At 37.5% G+C, this 22,709-nt stretch overlaps 2 protein-coding genes across 2 annotated transcripts in view; both read right to left on the reverse strand.

Annotated features, from left to right (window-relative positions):
- LOC145493710 (uncharacterized) lies at positions 1-8,459 on the reverse strand. Its single transcript, XM_081473174.1, has 6 exons — positions 8,441-8,459; positions 7,935-8,008; positions 7,798-7,850; positions 7,497-7,566; positions 7,085-7,152; positions 1-344 (listed from the first exon to the last, which is right to left on the reverse strand). The coding sequence occupies exons 1-6, from the start codon at positions 8,457-8,459 to the stop codon at positions 218-220; spliced, it is 411 nt and encodes a 136-aa protein (XP_081329300.1). The 3' UTR covers positions 1-217.
- Positions 8,282-22,709, reverse strand: part of LOC145491890 (protein sel-1 homolog 3-like) — a 24,063-nt gene continuing 9,635 nt past the window's right edge. The window contains exons 14-24 of the mRNA XM_081471173.1: positions 22,373-22,510; positions 16,832-16,894; positions 16,223-16,396; positions 15,672-15,793; positions 15,495-15,578; positions 14,411-14,501; positions 13,942-14,020; positions 13,583-13,692; positions 13,194-13,318; positions 12,221-12,329; positions 8,282-11,498 (exon numbers count right to left, since the gene is read on the reverse strand). Of these exons, the coding sequence (XP_081327299.1) occupies positions 11,421-11,498; positions 12,221-12,329; positions 13,194-13,318; positions 13,583-13,692; positions 13,942-14,020; positions 14,411-14,501; positions 15,495-15,578; positions 15,672-15,793; positions 16,223-16,396; positions 16,832-16,894; positions 22,373-22,510 (1,173 nt within the window). The 3' untranslated portion in view covers positions 8,282-11,420. The remainder of the gene's footprint in view (positions 11,499-12,220; positions 12,330-13,193; positions 13,319-13,582; positions 13,693-13,941; positions 14,021-14,410; positions 14,502-15,494; positions 15,579-15,671; positions 15,794-16,222; positions 16,397-16,831; positions 16,895-22,372; positions 22,511-22,709) is intronic.

Below are 22,709 nucleotides of genomic sequence, written 5' to 3' on the forward strand. Positions count from 1 at the left end.
TGAAGAGAAATTTCCTAAGTGTCGATCTAGTATTTGAACCAAAATTAAACAGTAGATAAACTTTTACAGTAAGCAGCGACTTGTACCACAATTACGTGTAAAGACACGCTGCTACAAGTTAACTCCATCTAACATAATGTAAGCATGACCAAGTCAATGTGCAATGTCAAGGTACAATTATTTAGGACAAGCATCATGTTAGACGGAGCAATGTGTCTTACCAGCTTGTCTCTTCACGTGTGTGACAATTAGCCCTATAAGACGCGCTTTGTTTTAAAACTTTTATTAAATGCAAGTCAATAAACAGTGTTTTCCTTTTTCTCTGTTCTTGCTGTCTTCCAGTCCTGCAAGAAAGTAAAACTTTCTCAGCAACATAATGGTAATAACATACAAGTAAAAATACACAGTGTAAAAATATATTTTGAAAATACCATATAAAGGGTATATGGTAATTTTGTTTGCACGCTTTTTCTTGTCTCTTGAGTATAAATAAAGACTGAATTTTGAATACTAATAAGCATTTTGTCCATATTTTCCTCAAACAATAGCTCCGAATCTATTTATATTAAAACTCGGCCAAAATTTATCCAACGCCACTGTGGCCTCGCGGTGTAACGCGCGCTCTCTGGCGTCGGCGGCCTCTCCCTCGCCGTCGATTTCTTTAAGTTGTTTCTTAACAACTTCCACAGCAAGGGGTTCGAGGCCCCGCCAGACCAGTTCTTTTTTCTTTTTTCTTTTTAAAGCAGCAAAATTCTGTAAAACTTTAGAAGCCCAGAGATGCATTTTTCTTTTTCTAGCAAAAGAAAAAATCTTTTTACCAGCAAGAAAGATACATCTCTAGGCTCCTAAAATTTCACGTAATTTTGCTTCTTCAAAATAGAAAAGGAAAAAATTAGTCGGCCAGAACTCGAACCTTTGGAGGAAGTTGCTAACAAACAACGCAGAGAAATTGACGGTGAAGGAGATGCCGCAAAAGACAGAGAGGTCACCACACCGGGAGGCCACAGTCTTGTCAGGAAAAAACAAATCGACAACCGTAATAACCAATGTTAGACATATGAGGGTTTTCCCGAAAATTTGTCTGATTTTTTATTCCACAACATTATTTGTCGATGTTCTTATAATTGTTTTTAAAGCGATCTTTTCTTTAAAATGTCACCAACATATTTTGCCAGCCAAACTCTTCCTCTTCTTCTGAAATTAAACAGTCTCCTTGCAATTTGGATTTAGCAAAGAGAGCAAAAGCTCCTACAGAAGTGAACTCAAATGGTTTGAGGAAAAACAACAGTCCAAATACTAAGTTTTAGTATTTGGGTTATAACCTCTTCAAATTCACCAAAGAAAAGACAATTATTTCAAGGCATTCTCTAGTTTTTAATTCCGAGCTTTGCTTTGATAATAAGCAATAAGCAATCAAACGATTGTGAGATCAATCATGAATCGAGTTTTTGTTTCTTAAAAGTTTTGGTGCTATAGTGTAGTGAACCTTGACAAGGTTTGACTGTAAAAAATTGAAGTCGTGAAATAGGATTTATGTTTTTCAAGAAAATATTACAGTACGTAAAGTAATTTGTCACATTGAAATGAACCAAAATTTCGATTTCTCTTGAATACACGTAAAATAATAATGTTAAGACAAAAATGCAAAACATAATTGTTAGGAAATCGTCAAATCGTCAAAATGCGACATGCTTTACGTTGATCAAAATCAACATACAAACTCTCCTCCTGTGTCCATACATTTATTACTTTAAAGGTTGTGAAATTTTGTTAAGTATCAAGACAATTCGTTTCTGTCTGCTAATTAGTTCAGTGAATTTTCACAAGCATGTTTGGTTTTATACTGATGTATCAAGTTAAAACACATTTTGATCACTGGTGATCACCAGTCTGAAGGTTGGAACATTGTTCACATATTTTCAAGAAAATACTTTCGAAAAACTGAGGAAGTTTCGTTTGTAAGTTTGTAATAAATCGTCAAATCAGACCACATTGACTAGAAAATATAAACAATAATTTTTTAAAATTTATAAAAAAAACCTTCACTGGCTTTATAAAGTTAAAACTTTCGAGCCTTCGGGCTCGAATATGTTTTGTCCTGCTAGGTATTCTATTTTTAAATTATTTTTTCCTTATCAGCAAAACATCATTGCTCGGAACCTCTGTATTTTAGCTCAATCAAGCAAACTCCATCTTGCAAAAAAGTATGATCACAAAAATATGGCTGAGAAATTTACTTCAGTAAAGAATCCGAGCCGAACTTATTGTAATGGAGAAAACAAAACCACATCAAGTAGGAAGAGGAATTTCTTATGCAGGGTTTCTCTCTCCAGAAAAGCTCAATTCACTTCTCATTATAGCAAGCTCAAACAATTTGAGAAGCTCAGTGAGAGTTGATCTAAACCACTGAAGAATTGTTGATAGTTTCAACTAAGCTTTTCAAAACTGAAACATTGTGCACAGCACAAATGCGGACAACCTAACATCAGAAATTCGAGTGAATAAAAACATTCGATCTTTTGGCGTACAAAACAGGTACTAAATACATGATCAACTGCATCAAAATCGACAAAAACTATGAACTTTTTAAAATTCAGATTAGCCAAAATATGTACCAAGTGTAGTGTGGTTTGAAAAAACCTCTCGAAAATGACCAGTTTTTTTTTGCACGCAAAATATTCAAAAGCTCATTCGGAATGAGGCAAAAACTTAATTACTTTTTGCCCTTTGTAATTTTTTCGGTTTTCATTATTTTCTCCGACGTAAAATAATTTCCTACTAACCCAATCAACTGTTACATCGATCGTTAAATTGAATGTTTCGAAAGTGGCATTTTCGAAAGTAAAGTGCAATCCATAGCCCTCCAATATAGCCAAATGACTTGGGAATAAAACCTTTAATAATTCTGAAATGATTCCATAGATTTATTTAAAGTAAAAAATTCAGTTGTGCTTTCAAAACTGTTCCTTTCTCAAGATCTGTGCGAAGATATATGCGTTACGTGACCAAATTTGGACTAAACCTTTTTCCAACAAACCTGTATGAAGGTTTTAGCCTTCGTTGAAAAAGTTCATTTCGAGTTCAAAAAGTTTCATGTTTTTTTAAAAGGACCTCTTTTGAAATGATTTTTGTCATTGCAAAAATTTCATTCTGAGTTAAAAAGGTCCGTGATTAATTAAGAAGGATCTCTTTTGAGCTGAAAAACATATTTTTGCTAAGAAAAGTTTCATTTTGAGTTAAAGATGTTCCTTCCTGAGTTAAAAATTAAGGATCTCCACTAAATTGAGAAATTTTCTTGCGTCAAAAAAGTTCCACGTTTACTGAAAACGATCTCGTGTGGAAAATGTATTTTTGTTTTAAAAAAAACTCATTTTGAGATAAAAAGTTTCATGTTCAGTTAAAAAGGATCCCCTTCGAGTCGGAAACAGCATTTTTACTTGAAAAAGTTCCATGTTTATTAAAAAGGATCTTTTTCGAGTCGAGGAAAGTATTTTTGATTACAAAAGTTTCATCCTCAGTTGAAAGAAGGTTCCAGGCCTGATTAAAAGGATCGCTTTTGAAATGAAAAAAGTATTTTTGCTTGAAAAAGTTTCATTTTCAAATCAAAAAAAGTTCCATGTCTAACTAAATAGAATCTCTTTTGAGTCGAGAAAAGTATAACTGCTTAGAAAATATTTCAATTTCTTGACTTGAAAATTTTTTCCCGAAACGTTTCATTTTGAATTAAGGAGTGTCATGTTCGGTTAAAAAGGATCACGATTCAATTGAAAAGGTATTTTTGCTTGGAAAATTTCATTTTCAGTTGATAAAGTTCCATGTTCACTAAAAACGGATGTCTTTTGAGTTGAAAAGGTATTTTTGCTCAGACAAGTTTCATGTAATATATTTAACACGAAAGACCGTATTTGACCACATTTCCAAACACAGAGAGGAGAGTTGAAAATACGACGCGCAGCAGAGTATTTTTGAAGAAATTCGAGGTATTTGGAAATGTGGTCAAACACTGTCCCAAGTGTTTGACATATCTTCTCAGTCGAAACTAAAACTAAGTTGAAAACGGAGAAATAAAATCGTAGAAATCTATGCAAATTAAGATCAGATATCCAAACACCCTTAAGGTCATTATTTACTTTCTCTAAACTTGATGAATTAATAATAAGTTTGAAAACATCAGTCGAAAGAAGGTTCCATGTTTGATTAGGTTGAGGATATCTTTCGAGTTTCGCGTTGAAAAATAAATCTTTTTCTTTCAAAAGGTTTCATTTTAAGCTAATAAGGTCCATGCTCAGTTCAAAAGGGTTTCCTTAGAGTTGGAAAAAGGATTTTTGCATAGCAAAACTTCATCTTCACTTCTCATACTTGCTTCAAAAGATCTCTTGGCACTTTTGCTTGAAAAAAATTCAATTTTGAGTTAATATGGACCATGTTCAGTTGAAACACGTTTCATGCTTGCTTGAAAAGATCTCTTATGGGTTCAAAAAATTCTTTCTCATTGGAAAAGTTTCATTTTGAGCTAAAAAAGTCCATGTTCAATTAAATATATCTCCTTTGAGTTTAAAAAAGTATTTTAGCTTCCATTAGTTTCATTTTCAATTGACACAGTTCCACCTTCACTTAAAAATGATCTCTTTTCAGTCGAGAAAAAGTACTTTTGTTTACAAAAGTTATCTTCAGTTGAAAAAAGTTCCATGCTTGCATACGGGGATCTCTTTTGAGTAGAAAAAAATCTTTTTCTTTGGAAAAGTTTCATTTTAAGCTAAAAAGGTTTAAGCTAAAAAGTGTTCAGTTGAAAAGTTGAAAAAGAAGGTCTTTAGCTTGGAAAAGGTGAAAGAGTTCCATGCTTACCTAAAAAGGGTCTTTTAATTTCCGAGTTGAAAAAATTATGTTTACTTGGAAAAGTTTTATATGGAGTTCAAGAACTTTCATTTTAATTGAAAGAGTTCCTACAATTGTAGCTTATTTGAAACGTTACCGGCTTTCTATTTGGTAATGCCCCATCATTCATTGTAAAGGTTCCAAATTAAAACTAGTTCGACAATGAGTTTAAAATACCCTTTTGCGTTGAAGGATTTTCCTTTCAATTAAAACAGTTCTATGTCTAGTTGAAAACTTCCACTTCTTGATATAAAATTTTAATTTTGGTTTACAACCATCTTAAGTTATGTTGTGATTCGTCAATTTTAGCTGAAGACGTCTAGTTTTCCAACGCCCATTAGATTTGGAAAAGTTCCATTTTAGTCAAAATGCCATCTTTTCTAGTTGAAAACGTTTTATTTGAATTGGAAAAGTTCAGTCATTTGGAAAAGGTTCTATTTTTGATTTCATAGTTTTACTTTCATGTAGCAAAGGTCCACTTTCAGCTACAATCGTTCCTTGACATTTGAAAAAATACTACTTGTTAATGTCGTTGTTCCTAGCGAAAGTAAGTTAACCGTGGCGACTTGCGATTGAACCAGAGCTATTACTCACATACAAACAACTCGTGATGGCGTTAATGGGGGAACACTGCCTTGCGTTTGGTTAGCCCATGCGACTTCCGGCGATAGCGTGACAAAACAACCTCACTTATCTCCCCAGCACTACGAGCTGAATGACAGACAGCACGTGCTGGATCGGACAAGAGTATCGGTTAGCAAGCGATGTTCAAAGGCGATGAAAAAACAACAAGCTTGGGGGAAGTCGCTGCGCAGACTTAACCGCACCACACAGGAGTGACCCCTTGTTTATTATGCAGGAAGACATGACCAACCTCGTCTCCAAAGGGAGGGAGGGAGGGAAAATTAAACGATAGATTTACAATAAGTAATAGCTACGTTGCTTAGACGAACTCAGAATGGACTCCGAACAGTTTTCCGAGCTTTTATACGGAGACGTTCGTCTGCTTGTAAGCCAGTAGAAAAGGCTGTACTACCGAACAGCTTACCCTAACACGTGTAACATCTTAAACATGAATAGTGCTTTAATGCTTTGCACCAATGCTATGGTACGTTATAACGTTCAGAAGATAACAAAGCTACAATGTTTTAGGTTTAGCTACAATAACGCTTACAGTTTGTTGACCTTTGGAATATAACTGCTCAATAGCTCTATAGAAAGTGATGCCGCCATGAACGGCTCATTCAGAACGTACGTCACGCTCCATTAACTATATTTTACTGGCGTGACAGTAAAATCTCATTTAAAAAGGTTTACATTTTACTCTAAACGTCCTCTTACGAGCTGAAAAAGCATCTTTTTCAGTTCAATATTCCTCTGTAAATTATGATAATTCCGAGTTCAGCTATAAGGTTGCTAAAGCTAAAAGCTGCATTTTTCGTGCAAGCGTTTGTTTTTGAGTTGATACTTTCTCTTTTTACTTGGAAAAGTTATCTTTTGACTTGAATAGAATTCCATTTTCAATTGATCAATCTCTATTTTTACTTAGAAAAGTTATCTTTAATCCCATTTAGATTTTATAACCTTGCATTTGAGTTGAAAAAGTTCCCGTTTAAGTAGAAAACATTCGATTTGGAATTTGAAGGGTTCATTGTCCGTTTATAAAGTTTTGATTCCAGGCTGAATAAGTATCATTTTTACATGATATATTTCCATTACGAGTCAAAATAGTTGCATTTTAAATTGAAAACGCTCGCATTCTTTCAACTTCAAGTCTCGATCATGGAAAACAATTCTTAAATTTAATTGACTACACTACAGCACAAAAACTTGCAAGAAACAAAAACTCGATGATGATTGATCCCACGATCCATTGTTAATTCATTCTTACAACATAATTTTTTCTTATTTCCATTTAGTTTTTTCCAGTTTTTGTTGGTCAAAATCAGACAAAGATCCGTTAGAGATTCAAACCTGTAGATCACTACATCTTTTTGTTTCCGCATATTTAGACAATTGAGTACGACTTTTGGCGTGGAAAAGAAAGCGTTGGGTTTTACAATTGCCCTAAATACACAATTTGATGATATTAATTTGTTGTTTTGCAGAGGACAGTGAAAATTCTACCAAAATGCTTGATGCGTGTCCATTGGCGCACACTGATTTCAACTCCTCCAATAAAACAAATAAAGGAGGTACATGTACTTACATTTTGCCAACTTCCATTGCTTGCTCCACGTTTTCCCATTCCCAGTTCTTGTTTTCATACTTGCAATCCTGCAGATTGAAAAAAAAATACGTTGATCAATATACGTTGTTTCACGAAAACAAGTACAACAAAGAAGGACAATGGAAAACTGAGGCTGACCTCTTCAAGGAGTTTCGTCAAACTTGTTAGGTTGGGAATAATTATAGGTTTTTTGAAGGGTGCGGAGATGGAAATTTTTTCCCAGTAAGAAATTCTGATTGTGGGGGTTGTTCGTTATTTTCTTCTTAGCTCACATTGTACGATTTTCTCTCTCATTTTATGTTCTAAAGGGGTTTTTTGCAATTGCTCCCCTCGCAAATTTATTATTTCACACCCAATTAAAACTACACAATGTGAAGTCAGTTTAACTTACATTTTTCTGGGTTCTTTTGGTTTCCCACTTGTGTTTGCCACTGTGAATCTTGCTCCACATTCCAGCTACCCTGTAATATAGTCATATTTCATCGATAAATATTCAGCACAACCAAAAACGTACTGTGAGTTGTGCTAGCCTCGTCACAGGCAAATGTTCTTTCCACACCAAAAACTTCATCATCAAGTTTGAAACCTGATAGTCTTTCTTAACTATTTAAGTTAATGACTTTTTTTTAGAGTTTAACTTGCGAAAACTTGAGACGGCTAAGACATGAAAATTCTAAGTCGGCAGCACTTACATTAAGATTGGGTTTATTCCTGTCCACATGCTATACCAGGTCTTAACGTCAATCTGAAGATTTAAAAAAACAAATTCTTTATCACTTAGTGATCAACAAGAACCACTTATCGACAAAATCAATTTAAGGAGCGTTACCTCACTCAGAGGGCTTTCAGCAAACTCGTGGACTTCTTCAGTTGCGCAGTGGTCGCGCACAAGGCATCCGAAATCTATAACAACAAAAGGAAAAATTGGGTGTAGTGACGAAGATGTTACCCTTAGTTAAAGTACGTTTCCACCTTCAGATTTATAGACCAAATACTGTTCTTTGCCGAGTCTAAAATGGTTGAAGGGTAACGCTAAAATCCTATCATTCGTGTAAACCGCAAGAACGCGAAAGGAATTTGTAATAAAAATATTCAACATTTTTCCTAACCTATTCGGCAAGCTTTGAATTGAATTTAAAAGTTCACGGTAATCTTACCAGAGTGTTGAGCGTAGAGTGTAAAGTATCTGCAGTAAGCTGTGTGAAATAAAGCAGAAAGAGTAGTAAAATGTCGTACATAATATAAAATTCATCTCAAAAGTTGTTTCAACTGACATCTTTAATTCGCACCTTCGAGAGAGAATTGAAAGAGCGCTGTTGAGCAACGGTTCTTCACCTACTTCAAGTGAAGACATCTCTGTTCTGCTATTTCGTCGTGTCTTGTTTCTTCAACTGAAGCCGGGCGTTCTTGTGTCTTGCAATTAACTTTCTAGCCACTTGAAAGTCATTTGTCAGGCAGAAACAGGCAAACAGGAGATAAATTTCTGCTTGAAGAAGTGAGGCCGAGCAGGTCCGCGACCACAAGTCACACTGAACTGAGGTGTGATGCAAATATGAATGTATAATTAATTTTATGATAATCTTTTTGGGTGTGTCCAAGACATTGATTTAATCGAATACAATAGGCCACTCCCGATTTTGCAGTTTGCCTCTTTTTCAGAACGAGGCCTCGTGCAAAACCTTTGATTTAAATACGTTTGATTGTTATGAAAATGAACGTGTATTCATATGAATGGTTTCGCGCGATGATTCGTTTTGACACAGAGGCAAAAGTCCCGTTGGTTTTACCGAGATCCCAATCAATATTTAAACTATCAGCAATATATTTCACTCATTATAATCGAGGGTAGAATTTGTGTGATTCCAAGACAATTTAAGAATCAGTTGTGGATGTATCCAAAGGCACTTGCAGGGAGGGGATGGCCTCCCCACTCACCTACCACCTTTGTATTCAACAATTAGACCCGTAGCCCTTGCGGGCTACGGGTCAATAGCCCATGAGGCGAAGCCGAATGGGCCATTGACCCGTGGCCCTTGAGGGCGAAGGGTCTAATTGTTTTAGTATCACCCAACTAGTCGGGCAGAAAAGGCAATAATAAAGTTAGCAAATGCAAGTTGAAGAAATATTTATTTGGGAATAAAACGAAAGAAAGCGTCACGCTCGATTGCGCCAATTTCGCTACTCGAGGACTATTACTAATAGTACTCTAGTAGCGTAGCCAATTAAAATGCAGGATTTGCATTAGTCCACTAGTTGGGTGATACTAAACCAAGATAGCACCCACTTTTCTACATTAAACTCTTACACCCGCCACCCCTCCCCCCTCCCCACCTTTTTGGTGGGGAAGCGAAAAATGGCCCGTCCTTACGAGGAGCCTTTTTGGTTCCCTTCGGTTCCTTTTGTACTATGGAATCATCAGTCGCCTGGGGCCCGTTTCTCGAAGGTGCCGAAAAGTTTTCGCACGGCGTAAAGCCATAGCAAAATCTTGAACCTTACGATTTCATAGCTGTTTTATTCACGTATTCTTAATATAAACAGAGTTTTCCTTCATACAGAAAGTTTCAGGCGTATACACGTCTCCGTTTTTAGCTACAGATGAACTATAAATGGCTTAACGGACCCGAAAAGTTTCCGCGGCTTTCGAGAACAAGAAGTGGGGTCCGCATACTCTCCGGAGATTTTTGTTTCAAAACAATCAAAACTTCTGCCACATTTTCTTTGAAAACTACTCCCTCTTCCCCTCATCTATAGAAGTCATTTATACTTCGAATTGCTCAAATTCACATGAATGAAATATTTATTAAATAACATTTTACATTTAATCCCGTGAAACAAGTTTCTAATTCTGTTTGCGAGGCGCGTTCCGGCTTGTTTCCGAGCTGTTTACGTCCGATTTTACGTTTCCAATTGTCAACTGATTACGTTTCATTTCCAGTTAAGACAGAGGAAAAAGGGCCACTGAAGGGAAAGGAAAAGTCAAACGATGTGGTAGATATTTTAACACACCCATACGTACAGTAAAAAAATGAGCCGACTTCATTCAGCACCGTGTGGAAACACTAGCCCTTTCACAGCTAAGTTTTCCAAGTTACATTACAACACAATTCAACGCGGATGCTAGGACATTTCCGGTAGAAATTTCAAAATGTCCCGAAATTTGCCCACGTCCACGTTTATCCTACAGTAAGTACTAGGACGTCACTAAAAGGTTTCTTGAGCAGTACAATGGCTTTGCACGTGCGTTATAATTCTTGGTACATTTCTTTACCGTCCTCTGTAAAACAAGAGCGTGAAATGACCAAATTCTGCGTTGTGTAGAGAACATGAACCACGACGGATAATTTTTAAAATTTATATTTCGAATTTTACGCTGTGTCCCATATTTAGTTTCGATATAGTTTTGACAAAGAGAACCAAACTAAATGACTTTAGAGTATCGCGAGATTCGTAGGTAAAATATAAATTCAGTTTTCAATCGACGTTGTCCGCGGCGTCGGCGTTGTAGTTACTTAAACTCCTTAATAAAGAAAGTGCAACTCGTGCAAATGAGAAAAACTAGACATGAAAGTGGATATTGCTTTTATAGCTTGTAAGGTTTCTCTTCTTGAGGAAAAGCTTTTACCAATGCACTAACTAGCAATTGTATTGCTGTACGTTCTTGTAGGGGTTACAGCTTCTCGTCCTTGGAATAGAAGTTCGCCTTAGACTTCGTATACGCTACGCCGGAGGAATTTGAAAACGGAGGTTTCACTCTGAAGACGCATCAAATGTTTTCCGTCCACACAACGCCGGAGGAATTTGAAAACGCAACAATCACCGGTCATTTTGGATGTGTTTTTGAGGAAAATTTGGACCGGGAATCACATGATTATCGTGACGTTACCGTTTTTGAAAAGCTCCGTTTTCAAAATGTTTTCCGTCCACACGAAAACGAAAGGCGGGGTTTCCAAATTCCTCCGGTTTGAAGAGCGTTTTCGAAAAGCTCCGCTTCCGTGGCGGATTAGTGTGGACGGTAGGCCTAGCAGTGGAAACAAAGCTGGGTTTTCAAATTTTTCCAGCGTGGTAAGGACAAGGCCTGCAAAATCTTCTGGCTGTGCATTGTTTGTTTGTCTTTTTACAGTCAATCCATTTGACTGAATTCAGTGACAAGGAGTTAAACACACTGATATCTTTTCTTGCTACTGTGAAAAAGTGTATTCTTCCTCGACGCCTATTCTTAGAGTACTGTATCCAAGAAATAATAAATAAAATCTATTTGTAGGTAACATTGTCCTCTTGGCTATCCTTCTATCCTGTTTTGTGTCAGTGGTCTATGCTAGAGCCCGTTTCCATCGGAGAAAGACACCAGAATTGTCAATAGTCCAACAAGAGATGTCACCATCACGGCACATGCCTAGAAATACACAACAATAACAAAACTTCATTCAAAACTCCATAAGTTAACTTTCAATTTGAACAAGCCTTACCACAAGAAATCCGCGCCTTCTAAGATTTTAAACCGTGATTGGTAGCCAGCGCACATACCATATTAACTTCAGTATGAATTTGCTTTCCTTAAAGGATCTCAGTCACAGATTTTTTAGTTATTTTTGAAGGAAATCTGAAAATAGTAGTTTACTCAGCTAGAAAAACACAAAAGAGCAGAAAAAAAAAAAAAGAAGAAGAAGAAGAAGAAGAAGAAGAAGACGACCTTGAAAAAGTTAGGGTAATTTTTCAAGATGCGCAAAATGTGAAGTAGTTCATTTAAGTTTTGGTCGTAACTGGTCAAACAAACAGCGCGCATGCTTTCCCTGCCAAAATGGAAATATCTATTTAAAATTTGTGAAATAATCCTATCTTTCAAGCTAAACATAATATATTTTTAAAGAAAACGTCAGCTTTACGCGCCAAAAAAGGAAAGATAGTTTGTTAAAGTTGTTTTTGTTCCTGTTATCTTGTTATCGCTTCTATACAGAGGGTTTTTTATCCTCGGCTAGAATGTATTTGACACATTAATAAAGTTATTGATTGATTGATTGATTGATTGATTGATTGATTGATTGATTGATTGATTGATTGATACACTCAATACGTTCCAAAACATGGAGAAACACCAAGAAACACAATAAATCTTACCTGAGCTAACATTGAGTAGTTTTGCCAAAAGAGTTTCAGTTTGACTCTCACAACACCGAACGCACAGGGTAGGAAAGATTCGTTGTTGTTCTCTGTAGCATCACGGCATCTAGAATAACAACAGGATGGTCCTCGAGGAGTTAGAAACGAGAAACAGAGAATAATACATGGGTGCGCGTGTAGAAATAGAATTTCTCTTCGAGTGTTGAACTCGGTATCTCACGAGTGAGCGCTGTGAACATTGAACACGAGAAGAGAAATTCTACAAGCAACAATGTATTATTTTGTTTATTTTATAAACTTGCGAAAAACGTCATTTTTGACGATTTTCCGAAGATTTCCGACCACTTTTCGAAGATTTCCGAAGATCATCCGAAAGTTGTCCGAAGGCCACCATCAACGTTTCCGAACATTTTCCGAAATTTCCGAAGATTGTCGAAGACTTCCGAGGAACATCCGCCGAAGATGTTACGATCATACACCTACGGCTTTAAATACAGTGGAAGGGTCAACCATGACATCAACATTACGCCAACGATTTCATCACAGTGAAAAATTATCGCAATTTTACACGTGTAAAATTATGGCTTTTCTCAGGGCTGGAAATCCTTGCAAAACTCCCCAGTTTATGCAATAAAATTTTGATATGACAGATTTTCATCGAGTTTAAAAGTGACATGTCATAAGTGGTTTTAACTCGTCAACACAATAGTTTCCGTCTGTAATCTTCACAAATCTTTACGATCCAAATTCACAGTTACCTCTTCAATAAATTATTGTGTGGCTTTTTCGATTGATTAACGAACACAATATAGAAAAATACGTTGACGTTTTGAAGAGGCGTTTCATGACAACCCCATCTCAATCTGACGAAATTCCATTTGCAATAACAATCTTGAACCAGTTGAAAATAAGACAGTTAAACACCGACGAATTTCCTTCTGCAATAACAGTCTTGAAGTAGGGGACTTACTTCTGGTAGAGTGAGGCAGCAAACGTAAGGTTCCCCTGTAGAACATCATTTTTGTCGACATTGTTCCACTGGATTCCTTTCAAAGAATAGCCATGCTCCACCATGTAAGCTAAATTGTAAACCGCCTGGAACCAAAACAAATTTATATGTGTAAGCAGTAAAGCGGGCTTTTTTTTTTTGAATACTTGGTCCTAAAACTTCATCAGCCTCAGCTGGTCCTGTGTACTGGTCGAAAAGGTAACATAATGTCTCCTTCTTATGTCAGCCCGACGTAACAACATACTATATGCTCGTGAGTGCTCGTTCAAATCCCTGATCGATTGAAATCTCTGATTGGTTGAAAATTCGGAAAGTCTTCAGGTATTTTTACGAGAACTAATGAGTGTTACCTGTGGTAGATCGTTTTTGGAGGCGGCTTCCGCGTACATTTCAGCAGCAAATGTGATGTTTTGAGGTACAGTTTTGCCATACCAGTGATTATCTCCTACTTTAACCATAGCTGAAAGATAATAACATAAAAAATGCTTTATAACATAGCAAACAAAACCAAGCTATCAAAATCAAGAAGCTAGATCTTCGAACAACTCTTGCGCTTCTTTCGTGCTCTCCAAACTTTCCGCGTTCATCACATTTCGATGATGCATGCTAAAACATAAATCAATGCTACTTATTTTCCTTACAACTCGAAATTTGACACAGAAGTGAAGGTTACGTGGAACATTTAAGACCGTAGAAGCAATTTTCTTACCAAAGACCCAGCCCATAGCAGCTGAGCGATTGTAATAATGCCACGTGCAGTCCACTGCAGTTACACTGTTCAGCTTATCCTACCATTCCAAAATAATATGACGTTATAAACTGAATTAAAAGTATCGTTAAACCAAGGGCAAAGCAACTGTAATAGCCTACGAAGCAAGTGTTCCGGAGGAGAGGGAGAACTACCAAAGTCTGGTCGAGCGAAAATTGGGACGAGGCAAAACACGACGGAGTCGGGGGTGGTGATCGAGCTCGCCCCATCACCACCCTGCTTCATCGATTTTTCACGCTCTCGTCCCAACTTTGGCGCTGCCAGAATGCGTTCGTGCAATGGCCAATCACAACAGACCCAAGCAATATGATGAAGCAATGAACGCTCGTTCCCTAGATTTGCTGAGAAGATTCGTGTTGTAAGGACCCACTAAACTGACTTTTAAGTATTTAAAGCAGTCAAATCTAACCTGATTTTCTTCGCACAACATGGCTGCATTGTATAGAGGTACTTCCATGCCAACCTCAGCGGCAAACATGAAATTAACTAACGATTTGTACCTAAAAGAGCAAAATAAAAAGCCAACAATTCAAGAAACGTAAAATGAACTAATAAAAGTTACTGAGTTGCAGCAAATGAGCAGTTTAAGGACCTTCTCGGGAAGTAAGCTCGCTTTACTGGAAACAAGTATCGGCGAAATCTTCGTTGTCAACTGTTTGCCACGACTGCAAGTCGTCATGGCGATACGTGACGTTATCTAGCAACAACCACGCGTTCACCAAAACGATCACATGTTGGGGTTGACGAGGAGTAAGCTGTTTTTCACTTCTCGTTTCCTCGTTCTTTTATTTTTTTCCAAAACATCGCAACTTCGACACCAACAGAGCTTCAAACATGCGCCTGCGCGAGTTGGTCCGTTAGTCACAACTTTCGGGACGCTCGTTCTGTTTTCTGATTGGATAAAATTGGCCAGAAATCCTTCGGGAAACTAACGCCCAGTCCACACAACACCAGGAAGAATTTGAAAACGGAGTTTTCACTCTGGAAACGCATCGAATGTTTTCCGTCCACAATACGCCGCAATACTTAAAACCGCAACAATCACCGGTCATTTCAGATTTAAGATTGAGGTATACTCCGGCAGGAGAATCACGTGATTATCGTCACGCCATTGTTTTCAAAAAGCACTATATTCAGGATGTTTTCCGTCCACACTAAAACCCAAAGCCGGCGTTTTCAAATTCCTCCGCTTTGAAGAGCGTTTTCGAAAAGCTCCGTTTTCGTGACGGATGAATGTGGACGGAAGGCCTAACCGGAGAAATAAGTGTGGACGGAGCATTAGTAATCGATATGGAGGCGCGCACTGATTAGATCAACGGTGTTCCCTGTAATAAGGTTTAAAGTTGTTAAGGGGTTAGGTAATAAATAGTGTAATGTGGGTAATAGGACAACAATTCTTGTGTAATTGCTGTGGGGTAAAGATCTAAACAAGCGAATAAGCAAGCCAGCAAATCCAAGATGAAAACGGCAGACCAATATAATATTTATCGTACATGTTTCCTTGGTAGTGTGCTTCTAAACCTCGTCTCATTAACCATCCAACCTCAGGATTTTGCTCGGCAACGAAACGAAGATATCTACGAGGACAAACAAATCGGTAAACAATGATAAACATCGAAAAAAAAAAATTGTAACGCCGAAAAATTTCCGAATACCATAGCGCTACTTACACAACCCCCAAAGGGCAGTTCCTGTCCACGTACAAGCCACTACTGACCCCCTCCCCCACGGCAAGACACGATCCAGGATGTCCTTTGGTGGCAGCCTCGAACCAATACTTGAACGCTTCTCTCTGCCAAAGAGAGGTTAAACAAAATCCTTTTTCCAGAGTCAAGATAAGTTGTTCTACACAGCACAGAGTCTTCGTTGCTACATCTTAAGTTGGAGATGGTGGCTAGTGTGGCTTTCCAATCAAACAAAAATTCCGGTTCGAATTTTCGGAAATTTCCAGTATGGAATGGAACAACATTTTCCGAAATTTCCGAAAAAGAGCACAACTTCCATTCCACCTTCCCTTTTTCCCCGAATTTCCGTGCAATGGTTTGCATTTCGGAAATTCAACAATTTTCGGAGTCTCAGGAGACTTTCCCAGAAAATTTCGAAATTTTTGCGCTGGAATTTTCTGTCGATTGGAAAGCGCCCCGCTCATTCCAAAAATTAACCAGAACATGATGCAAGAGGAATTTTGAAATCCAACCAGATATTTCCGTATTGTCCAAACCTTATCAGGTGGGTGTCCCTCCACCCACCCGTTGTCATAAGACACAGCTAAGTTGGTCAGTCCATCTCGGTCGCCTTTGTCAGCGGCTCTCTTGAAGTAAGCCGCTGCACCACTGTAGTTCTGACGCATGTTCACTTCATAGAAACCCAAGGCATTTAGAGCCGGCGGAAAGTCCTGGTCACCAGAGGAGAAAAAACGATAAATGCACCTTATCCTAGCTGTGAAGTGTTGGGTGAAAGAAGTTCTTCAAGTGCTTCTCCAAACACGAGACCAAAAAAGACGCTTCTTCCGCCAACAGTGTAGTTAAGTGGGTTGGAACAAAAAATCTATTTTTTTCTCAAACAAAGTAATCAGCAGTCAGGACAGGGTTGTTCGAAAACCCAGCTAACCCAGTATTAATTTGCCTTGTAAAAATGTTTTTATTCACTGCCTATGTTTGGTAAAGTTTGCGATTCTGAAGGACAAACAATATAAACAAAAACCCTCACCGAAATGGTACAAAAGTGAAATCAAAATTCTCGGCCCAGAATCTGATGTAGTGTTATAGAAATGCATGGCCACTTTTAGTTTTCTCAGTGAAGCTTACAAAGTATTTAACCCAGTTGTCACCTGTTCTGCAGACAGCTTAAACAGCTTAATAGCTTCTTCCTCATTTTGCTCCACTCCATGGCCCTAAAAATAAAATAAATTACAACATTTAGAGAGGAAGACACATCAGCCTTACCTGGTTTTCATGCAGGGCCTCTGTCCTGGTCGAATTGGGATTTGGAAATGTTGGTTTTTGTGGAGGAAGGAAAAAACCGGAGTACACGGAGAATAACCCTCGGAGCAAGGCGAAAACCAACAACAAACTCAAGCCACAAATGGCACCCGGGCTACATTGGTGGGAGGCGAGTGCTCTCACCACTGAGCCATCCCTGCTCCTCTATCGATGAAAAATAACCCACAAAATTCTCGAATAAACGTTCTTATGCTCTAATTGTTTAATTATTTTATTTTACTTGTTTACAACCAATGTTTTGTTCCTTGCTAGTTCAATTGTTTTCAAAGCTGAATATACTGTGCTTTCTCCTCTTTAGGTACGGTTAAAAGTATATTGTTCTGGTTTAAATATGTTTCTGCTGCAAAATTTGTGAAACCAAAGTTAATCAAAATTTCTTTTGTCTAATATTCATCATCATCATAATCTGAAACAAGGCAAGACAAAACTCAAGCTGATAAATGAAGCATTACTTCGCTTTAAATTTTTTTGCAAAAAGGGTGCTAAGAACTTCACCAAACAAAAATTTTAATGAGCAGCACAAAACCTTTGAGTAGTACTCTACAAACGATGTGAATTATGGTTAAACACTGTGACCTGTGCTTATAAATCATATTTCTCTACATTCAGCTGCACTCAAGGTCACTTTTGGCACTGATAGACACACTGAACAGATTAAATAATTGAACTTTTATGAGTCAAAGATAAATTCATTTGTTAAAAGATGTTGTTCTCGGTCACCGTCAAGTGATGTACAATTTGGCTGAAAGAAAACTTTGAAAGATATCTTGATTAGAGTGTACATAATAAAGTAGTGAAGCTTGAAAGAAAGCGAAGAATTGGAAAGTGCAGAATTCAGAAAAGTCATGATGTAAACAGTCATTTTCAAAAGAAGGAACCCGAACAAAATTTAGTAATCAGATGTAGTGACGAGTCAGTCGGAAAGAGTAGTGCTGGTTAAGAAAAACTGTTCAGGTAAGGGGCAAGAAGAAAAGCTGTGTGGGAGTTCGTGTTCCCCAGAGTTTTGTTATTGTTATGGTTCTATATAGACAGCACAAAATAAAAATTTCTTGATGAAAAGCAACTGAGCGGGGCGAGTGCGCTTAAAACCTTCACGCTCTCAACGGTATAGGAAAAAACAAAAGATAAACGACTTTGATAAGGAAAGCACCCGCTGAGGTATTTTTATAACACTTCTTCCTTGGTTTAAGACAGCTGGTTTTCACATAAGCATAAGCATGAGCAAAATACATAGGCGTAGTAAGCTACTGTAAGTGGCTTTTGTTGGGTGATTTTCCTAACAAAAGGCGCTAATTATCAACATCTTACTGCGCATGCGTATGTTGCTAATGATTATGCGTTGGCGAAAACCAGCCCTTTAGTTTATTTCTTATTACGACATTTCGATATGCAAACATGTCATGTTGCCAACAACACTTCAGGAACTGGACATATAAGAGGCTCTGACTGAAATTAATCGTCCGTATTTACCTAGGAAGTCGTATTACACATCAGAAAGAAATATTTAATAAGTAAATAACAACACGAAATGAGCTTAACTTTATACCTCAAGAGCACGAATGTTAAACAGACTTATCAGCAGCAGTTTTAGACCTATCAAACATTGCAGACGCATTGTTCTTTTTCTTAGATAAATAAATAAATTCATATGTAAAAAGGAATATACTATGACTATCAGTTAAGTGAGGCGGAGCTTTGGTGACGAAGTTTTGGCCTTAAAGTTACGGTGTTGCCTCGGGCAACTTTCCTCGTTTCCAATGGTAACAATATCGTCGCCTACAATTTCGCGCGCTTTAATGCTGATGACGTCAAAGGCCGACAAGTTGCCACTGGAAACGGAGCCAGTTGCCCGTGACAACAACACAATTTGAACGTTAAACCTGGTCACCAAACTTCAGTCGCGCCTTGCTCTACTGATAATCGTGGTAATTATACATATTCGCCTCAAAATTCAAATCACCAGGTGCAAGGTGGTGAAGTTTCTCCGCGTAGATACGATTCGTGTTTGTGATGGTATATACGGCGGCTCAGTAGAACAGTCGAGCTTTGGATAAGCCAGCGTTCAGGTAACTCAATTATACTAAGACTTTATATTAAGAAAAGAGGATAGCAAAAGTTATTTCAAGCTTTTCATCCGTTTTCACGCCTATTATACTCCGCGCATAGTAATTTACCCACAGAAGAATAGAACATTAACCCCTGCAAATAAACGTTCACATTGTGAATTGAGGTGGTGTTTCAAGGAATCTCGTTTTCCCATAGTTTTTCGTTGAAACAAAACGGAACGAGGCTTGGTCCGGGCCTCAGCAAGATAACTACACCTCTAGCAACCTTTGTATAATCTCGACACCGTTATAAAACCAATGAATTAACACTTCAGAGAACCTATGCTATAACTAAAATTCAAGACCGAAATTTGACCATATTTCGTCTTCTGTCGATCACACATGGATCAAATCGGATAAAAATTAACTCCATATAATATGTAGATTTCAAAGCTATCTGAGATAATTAGTTTCATCATTTTTTTTTTTTTTTTTTTGGCTAGTTAAGGATCTCGCGTCTTTCATTCTTCGATGACATGAAGATTGTATTTTTTTTTATTACTATCTTGAAAGGAGAAAACTAAAAGCTACTTGACAAGAGAAGTTCACACAAAAAACGAGGACTAAAAAACGGAAATCGAAAATCTGCCGTTTTTAATTACAAATGGAGGTTATTCACCACTTACTTTAAATTTGAATAAACATGATCGAGCCATTCGGATGAACATACCGGACTTAGCTTTAATGTATTTCCTAAAATTAGCGAATACTCAATTGAGATCAACCAATCGATCTACATTTTTCATCAGTTGGGGATTTTTAGTAAGAGAAAGAACTTTCATCAGTTGAGAACTGACGCTAATTAGGCGGTAATTGTGAAGGCGTTATTAAAATGCCCGAAGGCTGGTTTCCACTCAAGAAAAAGCATAAGCATTGAACATGCGTGTAAAGTAGCACCTTTTGCTTGGAAATGTTTGTTACTACGGGCAGTAAATGTCAACATTTTACTGTGTGCTAATGCTTATGTACTTGCGGAATCCAGCCTTGAGAAACTTCTGCGCTGCGTGATAAAGTTACTAATGTAATATAACATTGGTCAAGAATTCTTACTTGAACGTCTAGGAAACCCCTGCCCCACGTACTTAAGTTATCGTTTACTTATGTCAATACTTGGCGAAATTCCGACAACGAAAAGAAGACCTTTCAAAGCTGCGACGAGACAAAGCCTTAAAATTAAGACTGGAGGAAAACATAGTCAATCTCACATGCTGGAGCACTATCAACCGAAGTGATTTTTATCTCTTCCAGTTACTAAGTCCAAGGACGTAAAGTATGTATTAACCGTTATTCATTAAACCTTTCAGCTTTAATAACTTGAAGTTTATCATACACGACAGCTGCTGCAACCCATTCAATGAAAACACTAATAACCCCGAGCGACTTCCTGCTAGTTAACATAAAAGTTTTGACAGGAAGTTTTACCAAAAATGACAGCTTTTGCGCTGTTGAACTGAAATTAAAAATACAAATGAAAAAACAACGGTGGTATATCAAACGTCTACATTTACTCAGGCTGCACTTGAATGTGTTTTGTCTTTATATTTTATAACACAGAACAAGCGTCTGCAATTTCTTCCCGTGTTTAATGATGATTTAAGAAGTGTAAAACTGAAGAAAAAGACTGCAAGACCAAAAAAGGTGAGTGTATAAACCAAGAAAAGTCCACTGAATGCTTGAAGCGAAAATTTAACGATTAAAAGATGCACATGAAAGCATTTCAAAGAGACCAATAATTACTGAACTGTTTAAAACGAAGAGCTCCTTTATTAATTTGCTAATCGACGTAAAACCATACTCAACTTAAAGCAGTGCAATGGGATACAGCCTTCTCAGTTTATTTAAATGAACGACATGTCTTCTCTTCGCAATTTCTCGTTGATGTGCAAGTTTTCGGTAGAATTTTAATTTATGGCTAAATTCTACTCTTCACGCCATTAATGTCAATATCACAATATCAGTGACACAGGCCAAAGCTCGCCAACGGAAGCGGCAACTCAGTGGCTAGAAAATAGTCTGTGAAAATTTTACAGCTCTTGTCTCAAATGCTTGAAAAATAGTCAAGAGGAAAATGCTTGAGACATTTCTGTAGTTTAACGGAATGAAGAAGTCTCGCTTGGATAAACCTCGCGTTGTTTGCTTTTCTTTCATTTCAGTGTTGTAAAAATACGCTTGAACAGCGATACTAGCATCGTTTGCAACTGTTCGTTTCGCAAACATTCCCTTTCGTTTCTACTGCTAATAAAAATCGTCGGTGATATATTTTAAGTGCTAACTACGATACTCAACTGTTGCAGAGAGAGGGTAATGCGAGATGCTAGCAATTACTCGTTGTTTACAGCCAATGCTCGCGCAAAGAACGACAACACAAAAACACGCGCAGTGGGTTTTAGTAAATTTTCTCATCTACACGCCCGAAAAAACACCTAAAACACTTGGCGAAGGGCATAAAGTGCTACTGAAACAGACAGATTATATTTAAATAAACCCCAGCTTTTAGGAACTCGATCCTGCTGTTTTCTTGTAACTTGTTTAGCAACTAAAAAAAGACAAACTCCATGAAACATTATTTATTTGGGCAACAACGTCTGTGCACACCGAACAAGCCATCTCGAATGTACTATTAACTTTTTGTTTGATCAGTGACTTCACGACATGTTGCCCCACGTCAATTCGCGAAGCTTAGCTATGTTTGCTCTCTTTTTGGCTATTCTTTCGCTTTTACTAAAATAATCCTCGTTGTATTGGAGTCGAGTTTTCGATCAAAATTGCCAAGTGTTAACAGATAGCCGGATTTTCTATCAAGTCGTATTATCATTTGACTGCATTTTTCTTCCTTTTCATTGGTCGAAATTTAAGCCCACCACGTGACCTACAAATATGCCTACAAATAATGGTCTGCTCATGCGTAATATCGTCTAAATGTGTTTTGCTGCAAATAACATTCTGTTCATGCGTAATTGTAACCACGCTCTTGTGTGACAAACGGCGGATCACTTCCCTGAGCTGTCAGAGCGTGATGTAAATATGAAAACAAACTTGGTGATTGAATGATAACACAATTATTAAACTCGGTTATCGCAAAATATCGTGATTTGTCGGGTGTCTCGCAGATCAGCTATTTGCCTCAGCCGAATAATTGATCTGCTAGCCACTGACAAGTCACGACAATTGCTAATTATTTGCATTACGTGAAAATGCGATATTCGATATTTTCCGTTCCGTTGTAACTAGTGTTCGGACAGTGTCGGTCACTTTGTTGCTTACCTTAAGCATAGACACGCCCAGGTTGTAGAGACCCTCGGCGTCTCCTTTGTCGGCTCCCATCTGATAATATTTTACAGCTCTGTTTAAATCTCTCTGCAAACCGCGTTTACCATAATAGTACATCTCCGCCAACAAGTTCTGAAACGAAAAATAAAACGGCTGCTTTGGTGAATTCTTTGTTAGTGCATTTGTCTCAAAGCAAACCAAACACAACTTCCTCAAGTATTCGAGTATTTTTTTTTCGCATCACGATACAAATAACAAGCATAAATGAGTTCAATCGAGAACCTGAAAAACAACTTTACATACCTTCAAAATTAGTATGCGTGCATAATTA

Source organism: Orbicella franksi, chromosome 7, assembly GCF_964199315.1.
Source record: "Orbicella franksi chromosome 7, jaOrbFran1.1, whole genome shotgun sequence".
In the NCBI taxonomy this organism is placed as follows: Eukaryota; Metazoa; Cnidaria; class Anthozoa; order Scleractinia; family Merulinidae; genus Orbicella; species Orbicella franksi.